Below are 19708 nucleotides of genomic sequence, written 5' to 3'. Positions count from 1 at the left end.
GTTCACTGTGCGGGGAAAGTAACATGACCGTTTTATAGATCAGGTCGTTACGGACGCGGCGATACCTAATATGTGTAGTTTTATTTTATTTTTTAAATTTTTATTCAGTGATAAATGTTTTTTTTTTTATCTTAACTTTTTTCACTTTTTTTTTTTTTTTTTGACCCAGACCCACTTGGTTCTTGAAGATCCAGTGGGTCTGATGTCTGTAAAATACAGTACAGAACCTATATAGGTATCTGTACTGTATTTTACTTACACTGAACAGATCTATGATTTCAGCACAGATCTGTTCAGCACCATGGACAGCAGGACGCCTGAGCAGGCGTCCTGTTGTCATGGGAACCTTCCCCGTCTGCTCAGTTATGGTCAAAACTGCGCAGACGGGGAAGGGTAAGGACGGGGCTCTGGGGGGGCTGTCTGGGGGCTCTCTCCCTCTCCATCGGGGGGCTGCAAAGGCAAAGCAGCCCCCCGATCGGAGAGGGAGGGAGCTCCCTTTTACTGTTAACCTTTTCCATACAGCGGTCCGTACGGACCGCTGTATGGAAAGGGTTAAACGGCTGACATCGCATCAACGATGTCAGCCGTTTATACCAGGGTGCCAGCAATGTGCTGGCACCCTGGTATACCCACTGTACACCAACGATTATTCAATTGGAGGCGGGCGGGGGATCGCGATCCCACCTGCCGCGCCTCTTGCAACGCTCCCACCGCCTGCGACACCCCCCCTGCACCACCCGCTGCCATCAAATCATGCAGGGGTGCAGGGGGGGGTGTACTATATTGATTTTAGACACTCTAAAGTTTCTGATCCCCGCGGTCAGGGACCGCGGGGATCAGAAACTGCAAATAGCGCAGCAAACCGCAGGTCTGAATTGACCTGCGGTTTGCTGCGATCGCCGACACGGGGGGGGGGTCACATGACCCCCCCTGGCGTTTTAACAGGATGCCGGCTGAATGATTTCAGCCGGCATCCTGTTCAAATTAACCCCTGCGGCGCCGGAATGCCGATTTTAAAGTCAGGGCGTACCGGTACGTCCTTGGTCCTTAAGGACTCGGGAAATAGGGCGTACCGGTACGTCCTATGTCCTTAAGGGGTTAAAGACTTCTTGCTGGACGCATTTGATGATCTCGACCTTGGCTTGTTCAAGATGGTTGTTGCTACGCTGATCAGTATTAGTAGCTCTGGAGGAGTATCTGGCTAGACAGATAAGTTTTCCGATTGCACGAGTCAGCGATTTCCAACTGGAAAACCTTTCAAATCTATGGGCGCCCAGACTATCTCTGGTAACTAAAGTCTTGCAAACTGCAACTTGAGGTCTTACCTCTTTGTCTTGATCTGGTTGTATGAGCTGAAAGGTCTCTACCTGAGTAGTCTCTTTGATTTCTGGCTTACCAAGAAACGATAGACCTACGAACCAGTTAGTTTGCTTGAGTACAGCGGCTGACACCAATCTTGTCCCATGATCCGCTGGGTTCTTGTCCGTGCTGATGTGATGCCACTGATCTGGACTTGTAGACTTTCTGATACGTGTCACTCTGTTGGTCATGTATGTGTAAAATCTTTTTGAAGTGTTGTGAATATATCCTAACACAATCTTGCTGTCCGTATAAAAGTTCACTGCATGAATCTCAATGTCCAGTTCAGTCGTAATCATGTCTGCCATCTCTACTGCTAAGACAGCAGCACAAAGTTCTAGACGTGGGACAGTGTGAGCAGGTCTGGGAGCTAGTTTAGATTTTCCCATGATGAACCCAACATGGCTTTGTCCCTCAGTGTCTATTACCCTGAGGTAAGTTACAGCTGCAATAGCCATAGTGGAAGCGTCAGAGAATACGCATAATTCTCTCCTCTTTGTAGCAGACAAGGAAACAAATACGTACGGTCTTGAAATGTAGAGTTGTTCAAGCTCTAACAATGAGTCTTTCCACAACTTCCACTCCATTTGCTTCTCGTCAGGAAGAAGTACGTCCCAGTCAATTTGTTCCTGCTCAGTAGTGATCTGTCTCAAAAGAGCTTTGCCTTGCATGATGATGGGTGCTACGAATCCCAGGGGGTCATAAAGACTGTTGACTGTAGATAGGACACCTCTTTTTGTGGTTTCTCTTCTCTGGAGACCCTGAAGGTGAAACTGTCAGTCTTTAAGTCCCAACTAAGCCCAAGACTTCTTTGAAAGGGTGGTGATTCTGTTCCTAGATCTAAGTCTTTGAGGTCTTTAGCACGGTCTTCCATTGGAAATGCTTCCATGACTCTGTAGCTGTTGGAAGCTACCTTGTTCAATATTATGTTGGATTCTGCCAACATTTCTTTTGTACTTTTCAGGACGTTAATAGCTTCTTCGTTGCTGGAGAAAGAAGCAAGTCCATCGTCCACGTAGAAATTCTTCATGACAAACTGTTTGGCTTCTTGACCATGTCTTTCACCTTGCTGTGCTGCTCGTTTCAGGTTGTAGATAGCTATAGCTCGGGAAGGGCTGTTTCCAAACACATGTACCTTCATCCTGTACTCTATGATGTCTTTGTTAAAGTCATTGTCTGCATACCACAGGAACCTTAAGTAGTCTCTGTGATCTTCTCAAATGAAGAAACAGTAGAACATCTGTTGTACATCTGCTGTTACTGCTACAAGTTCTTTCCTGAACCTGATGAGTACTCCAAGGAGTGTGTTGTTCAGGTCAGGTCCGCTGAGAAGGACGTCATTTAGTGAGATGCCTTCGGGCTTCGCACTAGAGTCAAATACTATACGTATCTGACCTGGTTTTTGAGGATGATACACTCCAAATTTTGGTAAGTACCAGTGTTCTTGGTTTTCTTGTAGTGGTGGTGCCCTTTCTGCCTGCTCGTTGTCAAAAATCTTTTGCATAAAGGCTTGGAAGTGTTTCTTTATATTTGGCTTTCTTTGTAGAGTGCGCTGCAACAAACTGAAGCGTTTCTCTGCTTGTACCTTGTTGACAGGAAGGCGATGGCATGGTGACCGGAAGGGTAGAGGGGCTACCCAGCTGCCTGACTTGTCTCTGTAGACTTCTCTGTCCATGATCTCGAGGAAGAGGGTATCTTCTACCGAGGGTGCTGGCTTGTCGTCGTCTCGTGTTCTTTCAAACACCTTACAACCCAGTTCATCTGTATTTCCAGTTGATGCTAAGTCTTCCATGCACCTCTGGATACTCCGATGATGTGTTAGGTTATCTAATCTCTCTTTAATGTGTAGACTGTTGGTACATGGGCAAAGACAAAAGATGTAGAGGTCGTACATCCCTCTACACAAGCTGAACTAGCAAAACCCCTTTACTTACAGGCTTTGGTGTTCATCAGGTTTGCAATCTGCAATAGCTTTAAGATGTCCTGTGGATCTGGTCACTACAGTAGCTAGAGCTGGAATTAACAGGATATGTCCCAGCAAGCCCTAGACAGTACAGAGAAGACCCACCTCTAGGCTTCAAGAAAATGGAGGGTCTTAAAGAAACAGACACTACTGAGTGCCAAGCATATATATACATTGCAAAGGCAGCACACTGGTATAGAGCCCCTGTGACGGAAAGTACCCTAACCTTCTGACGAGTGACTTGTCAGGGCTGTTATAGTAAATGAGGAATTATATTCTTCACTCTTCTGGGATCAGTGGTCTTTTATGCTTGATAAAATGGAAGTGAAAACAGATCTGTCAGACACCTGGATATTTGGGCCACTAGTAGTTTTCTACCATTACCAAATTGTAATATTTAAAGGTGTTTTTCAAGCTAGGTCATCAGTATCTGTCATAGGTCATCTTAATACTGAAAGAGTTGTGTCACTTCAGCAAAGAGCATTTATTGTGTAAAGAAAGTTAATACAAGGCACTTACTAATGTATTGTTATTATCCATATTGTTTTATTTGTGGGCTGGATTCATTTTCCATCACATTATACACTGCCTGTTTCTATGGTTACACCACACTGCGATGCATCAATGGTGGCTGTGCTTTCACACTATAGGAAGAAGCGCCAGCCTATATGAGCTCTTACAGTCCCGGCTACCAGAGAGGCCAGCACGTTTTCCTGTAGTTTGCAAGTATGGCCAATGCTGATGGATTGCAGAGTGGTCATAACCATGGAAATGCGCAGTGTGAAATGTGATACAAAAATGAATTAAGCTAGCAAAAGAAGCAATGGATAATAGCAATACATTAGTAAGTGGCTTATATTAACTTTCTCTAAATGATAAATGTCACTTGCTGAAGTGACACACCCACTTTAATGACACACTAATTCAATTTGGATTTTGATAGGTTCATTTTATAGTGCAATACTTATTTGCCATACATGTTTATACTTTTCTCTTACAGACTGTTGGTCAAACTGCAAGAGCTTAACTATCAGCTGAAAGTTAAAGCAGTGTTTGATAAGTAAGTAACTGTGTGTTATTTTATTTTATTGCTATGTATTTAAAAGAGTATTCCAATAAATTTAAGTTAGGGGGATATCTATTAGATCAGTGGGGGTTCTACACCTATGAATGAATGGAGAGGAAGGTCGGGCATGTGCATCTCTGCTCTAATACTTTCCATCGGACCTTCTGGAAATGCCCATGAGCTGTACTCTGCTACCGATGAATGGGGCAGATGTGCACATGCCTTACCTTACCTTCTACTCCAGGGATGTCAAACTCGTGGCCCTCCAGCTGTTGCAAAACTACAACTCCCATCATGCCTGGGCATACTACAGCTATCAGGGAATGATGGGAGTTGTAGTTTTGCAACATCTGGAGGGTCATGAGTTTGACATCCATGTTCTACTCTGTTCATTTTGTTGTGCCTTGCAGGGTATAGGGTAATTGCTCTCATAAACGGTGTGGATCCAAAATATTTGACCCCCATCAATCTCATAGCTATCCCCCATCCTTTTTATAGGGGACAACTTGAAATTACTGGAATAAAGGGAGTCTGTTAGCATGAAATTAGCAATTAAGCCAAAAATATTACCTAGTGAGGCCTGCAGATAACTATAAAATTATATATTTCTTTATTTCCTATGTTGCTGTATTCCTGATTAAAGGACATTTAACTAATCTATAAATGAGCTGTTAAACCCTTAACGCTAAACGCCATACATGTACAGCGGGGGAAGCTGTGCCAGAACGCATTCCGCCGTACATGCATGGCAGGCTAATTGGGCGTGTGCAGGAGCTGCGCCCGCCCGATCATTGCAGGATTAACCCCTTCTATGCTGCGGTAAGTACTGACTGCGACATAGAAGGGGTTTGCTGCGGGTGAGGGAGCCCATCGGGTCCCCGTGCTGCTGTGGCAGGGACCCGATGTGTAACAAGGCTGCCTGATGCCGTGCAGAGGCTGCCCAATGTCTTGCACTGCATTGGGACCTGCCTTCTACGGGTGCCCAGGGGATCCAGCCTCAGGCCCATCTCCTAGGCAACCTGTTAGTGTATTACTCTGTGTAATACACTAACAGGCAATGCCTTACAATACAGTTGTATTGCAGAGGGGATCGGACCCCCAAAATTCAAAGTCCCAGAGTGGGACAGAAATAAAGTGTTTGTAATAAAAAAAAAAAAAATGTTTCATGTAAAAAAAGAAAAAAACGCCCCTCTCCCCAGATTTTATAATAAAAATAGAAGAAAAAAAAGAAAAAAACACACATATTAGGTATCGCTGTGTCTGTAACGATCGGTTCTATAAATATCGCATGATCCTCCCCGTCCAATAAACACCATAAAAAAAAAAAAAAAATATGCAAAAAAAAAAAAGGCTTTTATATCATCCTACTTCACAAAAAGTGCAACACCAAGTGATCAAAATGGCGTATTCCCACAAAATGGTAACAATAAAACTGTCACCTCATCCTGTAAAAAAATGAGCTCCTACCTAAGACAATCGGTCAAAAAATAAAAAAAATATATATGACTCTCAGACAATGGAGACACTATATATTAGGTATTACCGCGTCCGTAACAACCTGCTCTATAAAAATATCACATGACCTAACCCCTCAGATGAACACCGTAAAAAAATAAAAACAGTGCCAAAAAAGCCATTTTTGTCACCTAACATCACATAAAGTGAAACACCAAGCAATCAAAAAGACATATGCCCCCCAAAATAGTACTAATCAAGCCGTCACCTCAGTCCGCAAAAAATGACACCCTAACTAAGACAATCGGTCAAAAAATAAAAAAGCTATGGTTCTCAGACTATGAATACACTAAAAGATAATTTTTTGGGTTTCAAAAATGCTATTATTGTGTAAAACTTAAATAAATAAGAAAAAGTATACATAGTAGATATTGCCACGTCTGTATCAATCTGCTCTATAAAAATGTCACATGACCTAACCCCTCAGATGAACGCTGTAAAAATAAATAAAAACTGTGCTAAAGCAACTATTTTTTTTGTCACCTTGCCCTATAAAGTGTAATAATGAATGATCAAAAAATCATTTGTACCTAAAAATGGTACCAATAAAAATATCAACTCTTCATGCAAAAAACGAGCCCCTGCACAAAACAATCGGCAGAAGAAAAAAAAAAAAAAATATATATATATATATATGACGTTCAGAAAATGGAGACACAAAAATATATATTTTTTCAAAAATGCTTTATTATGTAAAACTTAAACAAACAAAGAAAGTAGACATATTTGATATCATTGCATCCATAAGAACCTGCTCTATAAAAATAGCACAATCTACCCTGTCAGATAAATGTTATAAAAAATAAAAACTGTGCCAAAACAGCCATTTTGTTTGTTACTTTGCCTCACAAAAAACTTAATATAGGACAATTTAAAATCATATGTACCCCAAAATAATAGAAATAAAATTGGCACCTTATCCCATAGTTTCCAAAATTGGGTCACTTTTGGGGAGTTTCTACTGTAAGGGTGCATCAGGGGGGATTCAAATAGGACATGGCATCTAAAAACCAGTACAGAAAAACTGCCTTCCAGAAACCATATGGCACTCCTTTTCTTCTGCGTCATGCTGTGTGCCCATACATCAGCTTACGACCACATGTGGAGTGTTTATGTAAACCGCAGAACCAGGGTAATAAATATTATGTTTTAAGGCTGTTAACCCACAATGTGTTAAAGAAAAAAATGGATTCAAATGGAAAATCTGCCCAAAATGTTCAATTTTGAAATTTAATCTCCAGTTTTGAGTAACTTGAGGGGTGTAGTTTCTACAATGGGGTCATTTATGGGGGGTTTCTACCAAGTAAGCCCAACAAAGTAACTTCAGAAATGAACTGGTCCTTAAAAAGTGGGTTTTGGAAATTTTCTTAAAAATTATAAGAATTGCTTCTAAAATTCTAAGCCTTCTATCGTCCTAAAAAAAAATGGCATTTACAAAATTATGCCAACATAAAGTAGAGATATGGGGAATGTTAAGTAATAAATATTTTATGAGGTATCACTTTCTGTTTTAAAAGCAGAGAAATGTAAATTTTGAAAATTGCGATTTTTTTTCAAAATTTTGGGTAAATTTTTGATTTTTTCATAAATAAAGGTGAAATATATTGACTAAAATTTATGCCTATAATGAAGTACAATGTGTCTGAGAAAACAGTCTCTGAATGGCTTGGATAAGTAAAAGTGTACCAAGGTATTACCACATAAAATTACACATGTCAGATTAGCAAAAATCAGTCTGGTGAAAAATGGTCTGGTCTTTAAGGGGTTAAAGAGGTTTTCCGCTTATTCTCTATCGATAATTTATCCTCAGGATATGTCATCAATATCAGATGGTCAGGGGCCCGACTGTTGGTACCCCTGCCAATCAACTAATATGTTCATGATCTTGCAAAGGGAAAGAATAAACCCACATTAAATCTCCGACCATTCATCATTATTAAATGGAGCTTTCATCCATATGGCTTAGGGTAAGTTTACATATGCAAAGCAAAAAAAAAAAAAGAAAAAAAAAATCCAGCATATGCCCGGCACCAATGGTGCCTGACTATAATGAGGGTTATTTGGGTTTCTGTTATAGTTTACACAATTATGCTGGACAAAATGCCTCTGCATTTTATCCTCCTTTTTTTTTTTTTTTTGCGGGAGGCTACAACAGAATATTTAACGGAACCTCTTCTGCAAATGTGAACCTAGCCTTACACACCTGCTAGTGTATCAGACCACAGCAGCCTACAAAATATCAGAAATACAAATTTACAATTTGTAGAAATGTTTGTGTAACTCGGGAGCGCATAGTTTGAAAATACTGTATCCAAGAATACTTTGCAGTATCTCTGAAGTAATATATAGTCAACCAACCACATACATGTGCGGACGATACACAGATCCTTTTGAGAGTATCGAAATCCGCTGATGACTACAAGCTCACGCAAGAAGGACTAAATAAGGCCAGGAACTGGCTAGCACATAACCACCTCAAACTCAACCCGACCAAGACTGAGCTTATTGCACTACATAAAACACCTGAGGCTGCCGCCCCGTCTATCTTTGGGTAAAACGTTGCCATCGCCACACAAGGAAAGAGTCTGGGGATAATCTTGGATCAAGAAATGAGCCTCCGTCCCCAGATTAAAGAAGTAATACGGAAAGCAAACTTCGCCCTATTCCTTCTAAAAAAAAAAGCCCTACCGTTTCTCCCCAACACATGCAGACAGGTCGTGGTGGGAGCTCTAGTCAACTCCCACCTGGACTATGGTAATGCAATGTATGTGGGGCTGCCAGAGAAAGATCTGGGAGCTCTGCAACACTGTCAAAACAGAGCCATCCGGCTCATCAAGAAACTAGACTGGACAGATTCTGTCACAAAAGCACGCAGGGAACTCCACTGGCTCCCAGTGAAAGAGAGAGTGCAGTTTAAGCCGTGCTGCTTAACACACAAAGCTCTCTACAAAACAGGTCCCATCTACCTGCAAAAAAAGATAACACGTCACCATCCTCCTAGAGAACTGAGATCCACCTCAGCCTCCCTTCTGTCGGTGCCAAGAACCCGCCTCAAGACAAGGGGGGACAGAGACGTTTCTCAGTATTGGCCCCCAAGATCTGGAACTCCCTCCCAGAACACATTAGAACAACATCAAATTACCTGGAATTTAGGAAGTTGGTTAAGACCTGGCTTTTTGTGTAGGATGACATAGGGGCCCACCAATATAGCCGTCGACAAGCGCTTCGATCGGATTGAGTTCCTCTAGAGCGCTATACAAGGACTTAGTAACATAACATATAACATTAGATATGCTAAAATATCTGTGTGGGTTCATTCAGTATATATTGGTGAGACAACATGCATTCTAATCAGTTAACTGGGTTGTCGGGGAAAAAGAACTGAGGACTTTTTTAGGGAAAAAACTGACAGCCCCTTTAAATAACTTTGGTATCAGTCAGATATTCTTTATAACATGCAAATACACAAATAGGCTCCATTAGCATTTTTGTTATAGTTGCAAATCACAGTCTAATCACAGTTGTAAGGACGCAAACTAACAGCATCATAGATATGGTCTGAATGAGGTCTAAGGTCTCATGCACACAACCATATGTATTTTGCAGTCCACAAATCGCTGATCCCAGCCAAGTGCATGCTGCCATTTAGTTTTTTACTTCAATACTAATGTCCTATCCTTGTCTGAAAAACAGACAAGAATAGTGCATGCTATTTTTATTTTTTTTGCATGGCCACGGAACCGATTTGTCCACATCTTCAGCACCCCATTGAAATGAATAAGTCTGCATCCAATCCACCAAAAATGCAGACAGATGCGTGCCAAACGTACGGTCTTGCGCATGAGTCCTTATGATGTATTCAAAGGTGCCACTTTTGTGGCTTACTTTTGCCATAGTTAGTTCAAAAGTGTGCCCAAGAAAGATGTAGTTTTCCAAGTCCTTAGTGCATAAAAGATATTGGCATGGCCTGTTGCCAAGCACTGCAGTGAGTTTTGCTGTGATTTTACGCTCATCTCAGAAAAGACACACCACAAAATTGGTAAGAGTGGATGTACAATTATTCAATCTGTTGATAATTTAAAGTGTTTCTCAGTCACCTTAAAAACCTTGCAAGTGATTTGCTGAGTGGGTTTTTCCTAGCTTTTCCTGTGTGTTAAGCCAGGAAAGGAAGTAAAGCAATCAAAGTAAATAAAGCTTCTTGTTATTCTCACAATTTTACCATTTACCATTCTTAACATTTTTTTAATATTATTTCTGGAAAACCTCTTTAAACATACTTGGGTCAAATAGTTTGGGTTCTGGTACAAGGTATAATGGGGGACAAACTATTAAACCTTTTACTTTAATTATCTTTACTTATTATTTTGGCCCTTATTTTGATTATGTATATATCTTTTCATCTTTAGAGATGTCACTGAGAAAAATACAGTGAAAGGGTAAGTGATGTCTGATGTCATTTACAACTGTCAAAGTATGTTTATCATGTGAATTATGTGGGATATTGTTGGTGATATGCTCTTAAATTTAAATTTTAATAAAACTTATGGTGGCCAGATTGTTTTTGTAATTTGTGCACATTCATGTATTGTCCCTTACGTACATATGAATCTGACAAAAAAATGGTTGCTCCTTCAAATGCTATACTATGGAGTTGCAAACATTTTTTCTGGAAAGAATATCTCCGACATACAGCATCACTCTATAATGTTACACTAATGGCAATAGAACTGGTATGGTAATAATTGCAGTTGAGCATCTAAGCCACAATCTGATTTGTGCTGGCTTAGATGTTGTGCTGGCATTTATATGTAAATTGTGTCAAAATCACAGGGCTTTGACACAATTTTTCACAAATGGTAGCAAAAATGCTACAAAAATTGGTGCAGGCAGTGGTGTAGCGTGGGTTTTCAGTGCCTGGGGCAAGCAAGTATTGTCCCCCCTAACCTGTCATGTGATCGCGGGGACAACTGGAGGAAGTGATGTAGCCCTTCCTCCATTCGCCACACATCAGTCATTGAGGGCTATGCACTGTGCAAAGTACAAGGCAGAAGCAGTAAAAAACCTCTTCTGTCTTCTCTTCATGGTCTCTGACAGCGCGATACACAATCTACTAGATGCCTCTAGAAAACCCTGCTCCACTAGCAGCATTCTCCCCTGACCGCCTATCCACCTCACATCAGTATTGTCCCAATATGTCTAACCTCTCCTGGGGGCTTGCAAGACAGGAGCAGTGAGGCTGGAGTTGGAGTGAAAAAGCTTCTCCTGCAGTTCTGGTAGAAGCTAGAATGGAGTGGGTAAAATGAGATGTGATATCACTGTTCACATGTCTCTAATGGTCATGGAGCATAAAGCTATATAGGTAAAACGCACAAGCTCCTAATTTAGCCTGAATGTGGCTGTGTGAGTTAGGGCTAGAGGTTAGGTTGGTGGTTTCCTCTTTTCAAACAACCTATTGAAACAAAAGCCAACGACAGTGGTGGGTATACCCCCACAAAAAATGTCACTATCTGAAGAACTTGTCATGTGGCCATAAGCATTAATTGCAGCTTATTGTCTGCTGAGGCATGGCATCCCACTCTTCTTGAAGGGCATTGAGGTCAGTGAGGTTCTGAGGTACAGAGTTACAAGCCTCTACATGACGACTCAGCTGATCCCATAGGTTTTCAATGGGATTCAGGTTTGGATGATTGGACATTTGAGGTACCCCAGTCTCCAGCAGCTGTTTCCTAATGATGCAACCTCGATGAGCTGACATATTGTCGTCCATGAAGAGGATATTAGGCCTAGTGAGAACAGTGACTGATGCATAGCGTTCTCCTTGATGTCTCCAACATCATTTGCGGCCCTCATTTGTGCTCAGCGTGAATCGACTTTCATCAGTTAACAGCACTCAGGCCCACTTGTCCCTCGTCCAGTGTAGATGCTCTCTGGTCCATGCAAAATGATGATCTCTGTGCTCAGGTACCTTTGCAGGTCATCTAGCATGCAGACCACACTGATGAAAACTGTTTCAAATGGTCTGATGTGACACTTGGTTGCCTCTCACCTCCCTCAAATGTGCCTGGAGTTGTGTGGCATTCATCATCCATTCTGCAGGGCATTGTTCACAGTGAAGCTGTCATCAGTGTGGGATGTGGCCAAAGGACATCCACTTCTATACCTTTCTGTGACTCTTCCTGTCTCTCTGTATCTCTGTTGCAACCTGGTGATGACACTAAGCTCAGTGACCACTTCCGTCTGAGAACATCCTGCTTATTGCCTCACAATGGCAAGGTACTGTTGATACATTGTTTGGTGTCGTCTTGGTCTCATGATGTCAAAATGTGAACAGCATGATGAGGAGGACTGTTTAAATACCAATTCTAATTGAACCAGGAAATTTATTTGGCGATTCATGGATCAAACACCTTTTGTGAGTATATAGGACTCCGGTATTCCTACATAAAGTGGGTTGTAGGGATAGTCCCAATTGTCCGAAATGTGGTAACGCTGAAGCTGATCTCATGCATATGGTGTGGTCATGTCCTTCATTGACCTCTTACTGGAGAGCAATATTACATCTTGTTAATAAGGTACACAGTACTAAATTGAAAATGGATCCGAAAGTTTGTATTCTGGGACTGTTGCCAGAGGAAAATTTGCAGTCTACAGTAGTCACGGGGATAGAAAGGATGCTGTATCAGGCGAGGAAGACTATCGCAGCAAAATTGATACAGGGGATACCCCCAGAGGTATCGGAATATGTTGCTAGAATGAATGTGGTGGTGCGCCTTGAGAGGGGTGTGTACCAGAAAAGAAAATGCTTGACTAAATTTGAGGCTATTTGGGGTAACTGGATAGATAGGTCAGGATGCTGTAGTTCTTGGCTAGCATTAACAAGGAGTGTTCTGGGTGCCCGATAAGGCTGATCTGGGGAAGTGTCTGTGTATGACCTGGTGATATGTGAAATGTGTGGTGTACGTTTGTTGGTGTCTGATGTGTGATGTGTGACCGTGGAATGTGTGCCATAACTGTATGGGAGCATAGTTCCTTGGGGCTCATTGCCTGTAATATATATCAAAATTAATGGATCAGGTGCCGATATGATGAGGAGAAAAAGACTTAGGAGGTAGTTATGCTCCTATTGCAATGATGTCCTGCTCTTGGAAGGTTGGGGAGGGGAGGGGAGGGGGGTGTTTACAGGGATGTCCGTTAAGGGGGAAAGAATAGATAAGTAAAAGTCTAGACCCATTGTGTAAATTCCTACAGTGTCTTACGATCTTAGGATGTATATTATGTACATTGTGCTTATGTGATATTTTGTACATTTATCCTTTGTACCTGATGTCCTTTTGATGAGTGGATATTTGATTTGACTGTCGTTTGATGATGAAAAAGAAAAAATGATAATAAAAAATTATCTGATTTAAAAAAAAAACTTTTGTGAATTTTGCTGTTAAAGCTTTTTGTTAGAGAACAGCAAGTTGTGCAAAAAGTACTGAAACATTAAACAGTTGGACATGTGCATTCAAAAGTTTAGAGATGGTCACAGTAAATGGGGTCTGTCACTTACTTTGAACGTTTTAGACCACTCATTAGATTATAGCACAGTTGCCCAACATAAAAATAGTACCTCTCTTGTGTCTGTCCCACGTCCATAAGCTGGGGAAAAAAAACAAACAAAAAATTATAAAGATATGCAGATTAGGTCCTGTAAGTGCCCAGGCCCCTCTCTGATGTGCCGGCATAACTGCACCCCTTGCAATCCTCCTCCTCGGCTTAGAGATTTTGTCTGAGCGCTGGTCATCGTCGGGCCTGTGCATGCACACTGTTAGGATCAGTGCCTCTGCAGAGCAGTGCAAATGCGCGGACCCAGTGGTGACTAGTTCTCACACAAGATCTCTAAGCAAAAGGAGGAGAATGAAGTAGGAAAGGAGGACAAGCTAGATGACTTGAAGGGTGGTGGTTATGCCGGCACATCAGAGAGAGGCCTGGGCACTGCATATATTTATGAAGTGTTTTTTCCATTACGTTCCATGACGTCACCGGTGAGCGATCCTCAACCATCTGGACAGGAAGTAGGAACTACCCAGATCATTAAAAGGATCCTCCTCTTTCCATTCCTCCGTTTCTTCCTGTTTACTGTCCATACGACATTAGATCCAGGGATTTGTTAGAGCAGGTGATCAGCACTCTTCAAGCTAGTAGAAAAAGAATCACTTCAGACATATATATGAGGATCTGGAAGGATTTCTATCCAATTTTCCAAATCAGATTTGGATTTATCAATACCTCCTGATATTCCATTGATTCACATTTGGGCTTAATAAAAAATTGAGACCTAGAACCTTAAAAGTTCAGGTTTCTGCACTTAGTGCTTTGTTTGATGTTAGATTTGCAGTTCGCCTTTGGATTACCAGTCTTATAAGGGCTTCCTCCACATTGAATCAAACTATTAAACCTAAATCGTCTACTTGGAATCTCAATATTGTTATTGCTTCTATAACTCAAAAAAATCCTTTTGAGCATCTAGACTCCATTTCTGTTAGAATGTTGTCATATAAGACTGCCTTTTTGGTGGCCATTACATTGGCTAAGAGGATGGGGGAGATCTCTGCTTTGTCTGCTTCCCCATACTTCTATTTTAGATGACGGGCAAGTGTAAGTTAGCAAGTTAATTGTTTGCCGCCCCCCCTTCTCTGCGCCATCAAGCAGCCGCTTGGGCTGCCTTATGATAGAGCCGGCCCTGGTCATGGGGTGTAATGGAAATACATAGATTACTCTTACCGGTAATCTGTTTTCCATGAGCCCATGATAGCACCTACATTATTCCCACCCTTAAAAAATAAAAATAAAATATTGATGTTAAGTGCTTCACTGTATATAGAATTATTTTCAGTCCTATGGATCTTGTCACAAACTAAAGAATGGAGAGAGGAGGATCCTTTTAATGATCTGGGAAGATGCTGTTTCCTGTCCGGATGGGTGAGGATCTCCCACAAGTGCTATCATGGGCTCATGGAAAACGGATTACCAGTAAGAGTAATATATATATTTTCAGCTTGTGGACGTGGGACAGACACAAAAAAAAGTACTATTTTTATGTTGGGCAACTGTGCTATAATGTGATATGAGCAGTCTAAAATGCTCAAAGTAGGTGACAGACTACCTTTAAGTTCACCTGTAAAGGTTAGTGCATTTTAGGTTCATCCTAAAATTGTACTCACAAGCCAAATATTAATAACTTTTTGTGTACTGTAGTAGTACTGTAGAGGCAGTGGGTACAAATATATTAGAAAACCGCTGTATATACTATATATCTGTAACCACTGAATATATTATCTCTTGCACTTGACATATCAGGACAATGCTGTATATGCTATATGTCGGGTATGAAGAATAATAGATGCACATAGCATTGATCTATGTAGACAGTCATACATTATGGTTACTGTGCAAAGTATTTGAGGTAGGGGTTGTAGCCAGGGTTAGGCTTAAGGTTAGAATTACTGTTAGGGTTATGGTTAGTATTAGTGTTAGGGTTAATATTAGGGTTATATGGTCAGTATCAAGTTTGGCCACTCTGTTTACTGACTCTAGATGGCTGACTTCCTTTTAACTACGCTATTCTAGTCTCCACCCCGCATTTCTTTTATATTCAGGGGGTGAAGGACCTTTCATGATGTCATCACAGGTCCTGCAGCTGCATCCTCTGATCCTAGGATCTAAAACATTATGAATGCAGTTCATTTACTCTTAAATAATTCAGGACCTATGATGACGTAATCAAAGGTCCTTTAGCTTTCTAAGGCTCCAAATTGCACTAATGAGCAGCGTTTGCATTATCAGTGCAGTAAATGTCAGACTGCCAAGTGCCCCCTGGCAGTTTGATGCCTGGGACAGCTGTTCCCCATGCTATGCCACTGGGTGCATGACCTTTGGCCGTATCATACTTATATGACAGGTCTTGGAGGGCACAGCCCAGAAGAAGGCCATAGAGTAGGAAAAGGACACAGACAGGAAGAAGCTGAATGCGGTCACCAAACCAGAAACCAGTCTGTGTAATAGAGGGTGTCACCATATGAGCAATAAGTGAGTAAGTTGGTTGTCACCAGGAGAATCAGTGTGCTAGAAAAGGGTCTACCTATGGAGAGCAGTGACCAGGTGGAAGGGCATTATGGATAGCAGTGTGTGGGGGGGGGACCATGTGGAGCAGCATGTTAGAAAAGGACCACTCTACTGGAGCAGTATGTGAGAAGAGGGGGCAACATGGCAACCAGTATGTGAGAAAAGGGAGGGGGTCAGAATGGGGAACACTATGTGAGAATAGAGGGGTCATAATGGAAGGCAGTAAGTGAGAAAAGGGGAGCAGCACATGAGAAATGTGGTAGTACACTATGGGGAGCAGTGTGACAAAGGTGTTTGTGTGTTGGTGGGGTCCCCATGGAAAACAGTAGGACAAAAGGGAGGGCATGGAGTAGTGTCTTTGAGAAAGAGGTTGCATTGGGGAGCAGTGTGCATGAGAAAGAAATTGACATGTAGGAGCAGTCTGTGCTAGAAAGCAGTGGCGTCGCCGGGGGGGGGGGGGGGGGGGGCGGGGGCGGGCAGAGAAGGCCACACCCCCCCCCCCCCTCATCACGCTGTGCGCCCCCCCCCCCCCCCCAACTAAAATGCCCCAGTGAGCTGCCGCCGTTGCCGCCGCACTGCTGCAGCCGGACACAGGGAGATAAGCGCTTCCATTGCGCTCATCTCCATAGTAATTTGCCTGTGCCAGCGGCGGTGCAGGGGAGGGAGAGGTGTGTCCCTTCCCCTTCCTCTGATAGGCTGCAGGCACTAGGCCGGCAGCCTATCAGAGGCCGGCGCAGGCGGCGTGATGACGTCATCGCGCCGCCTGAGCCATACAGAGCGGGACACAGGCAGGAAGAGGCCTGCATCGCATCGCTGACATGGAGGTAAGTATAAGTGTTTTTTTTTTTTTTTTTTTTTTTTAACTATTTTTATAGGCACAATAAGGGGGGGCTCTTGTTACTGGCACATTGGGGGGGCTTATTACTGGCACATTGGGGGGGCTTATTACTGGCACATTGGGGGGGCTTATTACTGGCACATTGAGGGGGCTTATTACTGGCACATTGGGGGGGCTTATTACTGGCACATTGGGGGGGCTTATTACTGACACATTGGGGAGCTTATTACTGGCATATTGGGGGCTTATTTCTGGCACATGATGGGGGCTCTTGTTACTAGAACATTGGGGGGGCTCTTATTACTGGCACGTGATGGAGGGCTGGGCTCTTATTACTGGCTTGTGATGGGGGCTCTTGTTACTGGCACGTTATTGGTGGGCACTATAGGGACATCTACTGAGGCCACAAAGAAGGGGTATTTTATATGGGGGGCTCTGTACAGTAGCATTTTATACTGGGACACATGGTGGGTACTATGGGGAAGGGGGAGAGGAGCACTATGGAGTCACCCAGGGGGGGGCACTAAGAAAGGGTATTTTATACTTGCAAATTATGGGGACACTATGGGGACATTAGCTCAACTGGGGGCATTACAAGGGGGTATTTTTGCATTGTCACATTATAAGGAGAATTATTTCTACTGGGAGAGGCATTATGGTGGGCTATATTACTCCCCCATGGTATGACCCCCTAGTAGCAGCACCAGCCTCTCCCTGCTCTGCTATCCAGCTCTTTGGATCTCATCTTGACAGCTGAGAATCCAGCTGAGAAACTTGTTAAGGGATTTGGAGAAGGGGCAGAGGCCCCTTCTCCAAATCCTTATTATGAAATCTTTCTCATTAGGATAAAACACAACATCAGCCCCGCCGAGCCCCCGGCCAAAGTGTTGAAGTGGCGTCCGAGATCCCCAAGGGCCAAGCCAAGTAATTGTAAGTTTTCATGTGGAATACTGTATGTTTATGTTATACACATATAGCCTACACTGTGCCACAGAATATACAGTATACCGCTACACTGTGTAGTCTGTTCTATAAGCACCCTTGTTCTGTGGCAGCGGACAGAAAATAATCTGGAAGTGCCCCTCCTGAGACCAGGCTCTGGATAGGCCACAGTTTAGTAATGTCAAATGTACACTTCTGTGAGATGCGGGGAGGGAGATCTGTGGATGACACTGTTATGGAGGGGCAAATGGGGATGACTTTGTCGTGGGGTGGATCTGTGGATGACACTTATAGCATAAGATGCTATATACGGTATGTGGCATCCACAGATTCATCCCCCCCCCCCCCATAGCAGTGTCATCCACAGATCTCCCTCCCTATAAAAGTGTCATCCACAGATCCCCCTCCCTATAAAAGTGTCATTCACAGGCAGCTAGGACATGTTCAAATCTGAGTGATTTTTTTTTTTTAAAACCACGGACAGCAAGACTTTTCTTCCCTGTTGCGGTTTTAGGTATTGGTTAAAGTACCGCAGCATTTCTAAATGTACTTGTGCAAATGTATAGTTGTTATAGCTGCCCCCAGTGTGCCCCCCCAAAATTTGAAAGCTAGAGACGCCACTGCTAGAAAGAGGTGGACAATGGGAGCTGTCTAGTGATGTGGGGTTTAATTTGCACTGGAGGCACATGAGGAATTGGGATTTGTGTTACTGGTGTTGTAAGTTGTGTGAGTTTAGAGTACTGTATGTGTCTAATGTTTAGGTAGTGTTGTATACAGGTATGTATAATGTAGTGTAGTGCTGCTCTGTGTGGTTGCTAAATAAAGGAGTCTAGAATCTGATTTATTTTTTGCTCTGATCTGTGGTCTGGTCTGAGCAGTGGAGGGGCATGAACATGTAAAGCACAATTTGCCATAGTGTTCTGGAGCTGATATTGTATGTAAGTTGGTGGGGTTTGTGTGCCAGGGTTTGCTTCTTAGTATTAGTCCAGTCTTGTCTTGGGATGTAGCAATGCAAAAACTTTTTTATTTTTCATTAAAAAAAAGTTTTATTGTGCAAAAGTAGTAACATAAAAAAAAAAAAAAATCAATGTATTTGGTATTGTTGTACTGACCCAGGGAATAAAGTTAATAAGTTATTTATACCAAATATAAATGCCACAAAATTGATAACATAAAAACTCAGTGGCAGTATTGCCATCCCCCCAAAAGCCCTCATAGAACTGCATTGATGTTATATGGCAAAAATTGCTTGGTTACTAATGCCCAAAATGCATGTAGGGGGAAGGGTTTAAAGGGGTTTTGTAGTAACTGTGGGGATTTGCTCTGGTAGACAGGCTTGCGGACGCAGTATAGAGGCAACAACAACGTATTTTACTTACAGTTCAGTGTTTTATTCACATATAAGGAAAGTGACAACAAAAAGTCAGTTTCAAGGAAAAAAAAGGTCCCCTTGAACCAGCTGTTTGTTCGCACTAGGCAGCAGCACATACAGTCAGGTTTATAGATATTGGGGCATCAACACAATTCTAAAATGTTTGGCTCTATACACCACCACAATGGATTTTAAATGAAACAAACAAGATGTGCTTTAACTGCAGACTGTCAGCTTTAATTTGAGGGTATTTACATCCATCAGGTGAACGATGTAGGAAGTACAACAGTTTGTATATGTGCCTCCCACTTGTTAAGGGACCAAAAGTTATTGGACAACTGGATTCTCAGCTGTTCCTTGGTCAGGTGTGTGTTATTCCCTCATTACCACAATTGCAATGAGCAGATAAAAGGTCCAGAGTTCATTTCAAGTGTGCTATTTGCATTTGGAATCTATTGCTTTCAACTCTCAAGATGAGATCCAAAGAGCCGTCACTAGAAAGCCATCATTAGGCTGAAAAAAAAAAAAAAAAAAAACATCAGAGAG

The 19708-nt window shown here is 42.3% G+C and overlaps 1 protein-coding gene across 2 annotated transcripts in view; it reads left to right on the top strand.

Moving 5' to 3' along the window:
- Window positions 1-19708, top strand: part of STAT1 (signal transducer and activator of transcription 1) — a 1065817-nt gene that overhangs the window by 569301 nt on the left and 476808 nt on the right. For both annotated transcript variants that reach the window (XM_044304320.1, XM_044304319.1), the window contains exons 11-12: window positions 4323-4382; window positions 10310-10339. In XM_044304320.1, the coding sequence (XP_044160255.1) occupies window positions 4323-4382; window positions 10310-10339 (90 nt within the window). The remainder of the gene's footprint in view (window positions 1-4322; window positions 4383-10309; window positions 10340-19708) is intronic.

This window comes from Bufo gargarizans, chromosome 8, assembly GCF_014858855.1.
Source record: "Bufo gargarizans isolate SCDJY-AF-19 chromosome 8, ASM1485885v1, whole genome shotgun sequence".
Taxonomy (NCBI): Eukaryota; Metazoa; Chordata; class Amphibia; order Anura; family Bufonidae; genus Bufo; species Bufo gargarizans.
This window is presented reverse-complemented; position numbering and strand designations above follow the sequence as displayed.